Genomic DNA, 6,102 nt, shown 5'->3' with positions numbered 1-6,102 from the left:
GTATGTATTTTAAATCTTAAGCATACTTGTAACTGAATGGCTTTTCTAAAGCAATCCGGGTAACTGACAAAAACTAAGACACATTCAAAAGACTTTTATCTGAATGAAATATACAACAAAGGTTATGCCTTTATATAAAGCCTGCAGTATCCTTGTGTTTTCTATAAAAATCCCATAAGGAAATGTGTCTAAAAAGGTTTTAGATTACCCAGGCTATCATTTTCGCTATTGCTTATTATCTGTACATATTTCAATGTCCTTGGCTAATCAGGAATATTTCACTGGCAGAAAATATTTCATTCTGCGCTAGAGCAGTTAAAGGAGTGACATGATTACTCAATCTCCACAAGGCAGGAAATGGCAGGTTTTTGTGTGTCAGAGATTTTTGAAACTAAAAAAGTATTCCTAGTAGTAAGAATCTGAAACAGAGTCCATGGGTTTTACAAAACCCAGAGTCCTGCTGTGAAACACTGCCTTTCCATTTGTTGTTGCTTCTGCTTTTGTCTCATCTAATGTATCTTGCTATCAGCTATTTCTCAAAAGGTGAGGGTTAAGTATTTGTTAATCTACAAAATTTCCCAACTAAAACTTTTCAAAGTGCAGTTTCCAAACATAACAGGCACCTCCTAACCAAAGTCTCTCATCGGCACTGCAGGCTGGGTTGTTATCTTGTAATATTTCCCCCTTCTGCCCTTAATGAACAGTTTGTTCCATTGCATTTCTTTTATCAAACATCTGGAAGCCAGACTTGTTTTAAAGAGACATTTTAGTTCATATGACTTATCCAGCTCCCTGTTAGGGAAAAAAGAGGAAGAATGCATTAAATCAGTGAAATTACCACCTATTTAAAGTACTCTAACTAACACATTTTTGTAGACAGAAATTCTAAAGAACAATGTGCACCCACTTTGCACCAGAATAATTCACTCTGACAACAGATTCTTCCTCTGTTCACAGCTGTCCCAATGGGAGGAGCTGAAACCTGAACCAAATCCTTAACTTGTAGCAGGGATTGGATCCTTCTTGCAAAGAGAAAGAAAACCCTCCCAGCAAAACAGGCTGAGTTTGTAAAAGTGCTTGAGCAAATTCAGAAGTGATTGGATGAAAAGAAAACCTTAGCCCTCCCCTCCTGCACCTGACTAGTGGATATTTACAGCACTTTTCAAGGAGCCTCTCTGCACTGCCACTACACAATTTTACTGCATGGATTGAGCTGAGTAGACAATACTATAGGGACCAATGTGCTAGCAGTGATTCTGTGTGCTGCACACGATCTGGGGACCGTTATTTTAAACTGAAAGGAGATTCTGGAAGAAGGAGAAATTCTGCATTCAAAATGCCACGATCTTTCCTGGTCAAGAAGCATTTCAATTCATCCAAGAAGCCAAATTACAGTAAACTGGACACTCATACAGGTAATAAGATTAAAACATATGTCACTGTGAATGAAAGCTGAAGTTGTTTTTATTCCTTGGCAGTGAAGGGGTTTACCTTTTAGTTTTCATATTTCAGGGCAAGATTTGGTTTGTTCCTAGCATTTTCTAGCTGCTTAAAATGATTGATTTTTGAGAAACATGTAAGTGCCAGTCAGAATCAAACACTGCCAACTTTAAAAAGTTGGCTCATTGAATTGAACCCAATTATTTTATGTGGGTTTACATTTTTCCTGTTCTGTGCATGTTATTAATGGAATTTCTAACTTCTATACAAATCAGTTTGAAAGTTTGGCTGCTGAATGTGTTAGACTGCATGAATTTAGAAACAGCATGTTTCTTTGAATAGATCTCCAAACCATATTGTGCTTGTTTAAGTGCACTGTGTGTATGTATGTATGTGTGCATCAGTATGTATGTGTAGAGTTTTTACTCATTTAATCCTCTTTACATATAATTAGATCATGTTCATGGTGTTTGACTTCTGCACTTATTGAACCTATAGGCATTCGTTTTACTGCCTTTAAAGTAATTTTCCACTTTTCCTAATACTTTCTTCTTTCTTTTTCTCCAGTGATCATTTCCCCATACCTGTATGAGAGCTATCCAATGCCTATCATACCACAGCCAGAGATCCTGAGCTCAGTAGCTTACAATCCAATTACTGTGTGGACTACAACTGGGCTGCTACCATCCCCATTACCCAATGACCTCTCTCCTCTTTCTGGATACCCCTCATCCTTGGGAAGAGTCAGTCCACCTCCACCCTCTGACACCTCGTCCAAGGATCACAGTGGCTCAGAAAGTCCCATTAGTGATGAAGAAGAGCGAATCCAGTCAAAGCTTTCAGATCCCCATGCAATTGAAGCTGAAAAGTTTCAGTGCAGTTTATGCAACAAGACCTATTCAACTTTCTCTGGGCTGGCCAAACATAAGCAACTGCACTGTGATGCCCAGTCTAGGAAATCATTCAGCTGCAAGTACTGTGACAAGGAGTATGTAAGCCTGGGAGCCCTTAAGATGCACATCAGGACCCACACACTACCTTGTGTCTGCAAGATCTGTGGCAAGGCTTTCTCTAGACCCTGGTTACTTCAAGGACACATCAGAACTCACACGGGTAAGAAAATCTACTAGAAATGCAATGCGTGAATTTTATCCCACCAGGATGCAACTTCTTGTTAACTTTCGTGTTTTGTCTTAGGCAACTACTAGGGTCCCTAACATGTTAATGATATTTACCTGGACAGTTATTTCCTAGCTATTTTTAAAGCATCATTAAAGTACAAAATTCACACTTTGTTGTAACAATATCTCACATTCGTGGATCAGGTCCTCTACTGGTGTAAATCAGCATAGCTCCACTGCAGTCAATGTCATTTTTTGCCAATTTACACCAGCTGATGATTTGGCCATAATGACTTCAGGCTCACATTTAGGCTTTGGGAAGTGTTGTGTGTGTATGTATATATAGATAGATAGATAGATAGATAGATAGATAGATAGATAGATATAGATATAGATATCTATATAGAGATATATAGATATATATATATATAAGGCTCAGTTTTACCCAAGGATCAGTAAGAAAACCCCACACCCTAAAAGTTATACAAGTGTCTGCTCGGTGAAGCAATCAAGGAATACAAATGTTGCTAACAGAAACAAATCCTTCCCAAAGTTTGTTTCCTAAGACAATGATTTTGGAGTAACATTGGGCACAGTGTTGTGTCAGAACAGCTGTTTGCTGCATTTCTAGTTGTAGCCCATATCTTAAGTAATTTATGCCGCTGTAGACATAACACAGGACAACCAAAATGAACAGAAGGAACATTTGGAAATGTTGGGAGGAGCCCAACCTACAGGCGCTGGCTGCACCTGTTGAGGGAGAAAGAGTCAACAGCTTGTCTTTCAAGATCACACCAAGCAGTATTCTCTGACAAGTCTGAAATGTCTCAGCATAGTCAGCAGTGCTGTGAGCAGTAACTATAATATCTGCAGCCTGCTCACCTTTTTATTGCAGACTTCAATTATTTAAACGAATCATTTTTGTTTCCCAAGGGAATATGGGGCTGTACCTGTCCCCAGGAGTACTTTGTGTTTTAAATGCTTAACTCTTTTTTTTTTAACGTTTTTAGGAGAGAAGCCTTTTTCATGCCCTCATTGCAACAGAGCATTTGCAGACAGATCTAACCTGAGGGCTCATCTGCAGACCCATTCAGATGTGAAGAAATACCAGTGCAAAAATTGCTCCAAAACTTTCTCCAGAATGTCTCTTCTGCACAAACATGAGGAATCTGGCTGCTGTGTAGCACACTGAGTCATGCAGTCAATGTTGACTTGGACCCAATGCATTTCTCCACTCCTGTTGCAAATGATAAGTGGAAACCCAAAGGCATTTTCTCTTCTGCTTCCTAACCTCATCCCCTCACCCCACCCCACCCCACCCCACCCCAAAAGTGGAAGAACTTATAATGTCAGTACAAATTAGCTTAAGTATTTCTGCTAAATTACTTAAGTGTGAATTCTGAAATATGAGGGGGAAAGAACCATGCATGACATTTCAAATAGATCATAAGGAAGATGCATGATCAGCCTTCTTCAGCAATGAAGCCAAATGTGCATAGACTTTTCTTACAAAGAAAAGTTGCAAAGATTAACAGTACATCTCTGCCAAACCATTTCAACCAAAGAAACAGTATTTAAAGAGGAAATAATAATAAAAATCCTAGTCCAAGAGAATTTGCCAGACAACATTTATCTCAGGTGCCTTATAAAGTATTTTAAGTTTACTTTAGTAAATGTCTAATATTACTAGTTGCTGTTTTTTTTAATTAAAAACTAAGGCCTCTATTGATGATCTGAAATGCTTTAAAACTGAATATTTCAAAGGGGAGGAAAAAACACATAAGAGAATGTATGAAAAATTATCTGCCATGTTTTAAAAGTTTGTGCCTTTAAAGAAGACTGTAGCTTCAAACATTCCTGGTGCATGCTTGACCCATCTTTTAATATGGAATAATTCCTCTAAACTTTAATTTTTTTTTAACGGGAATAGTGCAAAAGAGGGGGTTTATGGGAGTTTGACAATGATTTTTTTTTCAAAAAACCTTTTTTGAAATGCACAAAGGAAATGCAATATGTTCAGCAGTGCCCCTCCAAGTGCCTTTTCTATTAATGGTTTTGTAAAATATGTGGACATAATGTAAATATCTTTATTTTTATATGACTGAATGTGTTGTGAATGAAAGTGAAGTGTTGCCTATAGCAGCATCTATAGGTAACTTGAAGAAAGTGTGAAGTGAATTTTGTTATGTTATTTTCTAGCCACTTTTTTACAATAAACATTTTTGAGTAAGATCTCTGTTGTTTGTTCTAAGTGCAAAGACTTTATCTGACTTATTGAGAGTATGAAACATACAAAGAAAGAAAGTGTTTTTTTCATTAAAAACATGAAGATGGAAATTGATTTTCAAATATGAATTGTTAGTTCATGATTGTTGAGTATGAATAAGAAAAATGATCCTTTGGGGATGTTTTTTTTTACAAAGCATTTAAGGAGTCTACTTTAAAACACCATTAAACTCTCTTTAACCCAATCAATATCCATATTGCCAAGAGCCCCGATTAAAAGAGAAACATTTTGTTTTATTGCATTTTAAGAATGAAGATGCTCCCATTACATAGGATAATTACAATATCCACACTTTTGTGACCATCTTTTCATTATACATTGAGCTTACAAATTTGGGCCTGATCCAAAGTTAATTGAAGTCGATGGAAGTATTTCATAATTCCATGGAGTTTAGATCATATCCTTTAAGAATAGTATTCCAGTCACAATATATTGTATATTTTATTAGAAGGTTTCAGAAATATAAATTGCATCAAAGGTTTTTTTTAAATAATTGTTTTTATTAAATATTCATAGATAGCAAAAGTGTAATCATAATGCTTTACATCTGAGACTATATCAGCTGAATATTTGGTGAGGATATATTTACAGATGTAGAATCAAAGAAACCCTGAGCTACTAAATCAGAGAAATAATTATATATACTGATTCACAGCTAGCCATAAACAGTAATGATTTTTTCTTAGGTGGATTAATTGAGATTTCCAGTACTTGACTCTAAAAGTGTGACAAAGCGTGACATAAACAAATGCTGTTCCATTACACTAACTGATGCAAAATAACACTGGACATTTTATAAAATGCACAGCTATGATTCAGATAAATACAAACTGGGATCTAATTTACAAGGGTGTAACACATACTCTACCATGCTACCAGGAGTAAAAAGTAGTAAAATTATAACATTGTCAGTAGAACAAGCAGATAAGACTTATAGTGGACACAAGGAAGAGATTTTTTGAATAAGAAGTTGCCATTTCAACATAGTCATATTTCTTACCATATCTACAGCATTAGTTCCTACAATAGAGCACTTTAATAGGACATTCGGAATATTACATTTGAATTTTCTTTGTGCATATCTGCACAGTAAAAGATCTTTAATTCTGTCCACAGGAAGTACTGCATTTCAGTAACCCTAACTTGGATGAAGATTTTCATATACAGCAAACAGCTGTAAAATAACATTACCATCTTCTTTCATTAAGGCAAATTATTTTTGCAGGAAGTAGCTAGATAGCATAGGAAAGATAA

The 6,102-nt window shown here is 36.2% G+C and overlaps 1 protein-coding gene across 1 annotated transcript; it reads left to right on the top strand.

Annotated features, from left to right (window-relative positions):
• Positions 1-1,107: 1,107 nt before the first annotated feature.
• SNAI2 (snail family transcriptional repressor 2) lies at positions 1,108-4,791 on the top strand. Its single transcript, XM_039521676.1, has 3 exons — positions 1,108-1,415; positions 2,008-2,553; positions 3,572-4,791. Exons 1-3 carry the CDS (start codon positions 1,337-1,339, stop codon positions 3,751-3,753), a joined length of 807 nt encoding a protein of 268 aa, XP_039377610.1. The 5' UTR covers positions 1,108-1,336; the 3' UTR covers positions 3,754-4,791.
• Positions 4,792-6,102: the final 1,311 nt, after the last annotated feature.

This window comes from Mauremys reevesii, linkage group 2, assembly GCF_016161935.1.
Source record: "Mauremys reevesii isolate NIE-2019 linkage group 2, ASM1616193v1, whole genome shotgun sequence".
Lineage (NCBI taxonomy): Eukaryota > Metazoa > Chordata > Testudines > Geoemydidae > Mauremys > Mauremys reevesii.
The sequence above is the reverse complement of the archived record's forward strand: the minus strand, read 5'-3'. Positions and strand labels throughout refer to the sequence as shown.

Excerpts from the sequence above, each read along its gene's own strand:
- SNAI2 (XM_039521676.1), top strand. The coding sequence starts at position 1,337 with ATGCCACGATCTTTCCTGGTCAAGAAGCATTTCAATTCATCCAAGAAG. Across the intron at positions 1,416-2,007 it reads TAAACTGGACACTCATACAG|TGATCATTTCCCCATACCTG; the intron begins GTAATAAGATTA and ends CTTTTTCTCCAG. Across the intron at positions 2,554-3,571 it reads ACACATCAGAACTCACACGG|GAGAGAAGCCTTTTTCATGC; the intron begins GTAAGAAAATCT and ends TAACGTTTTTAG.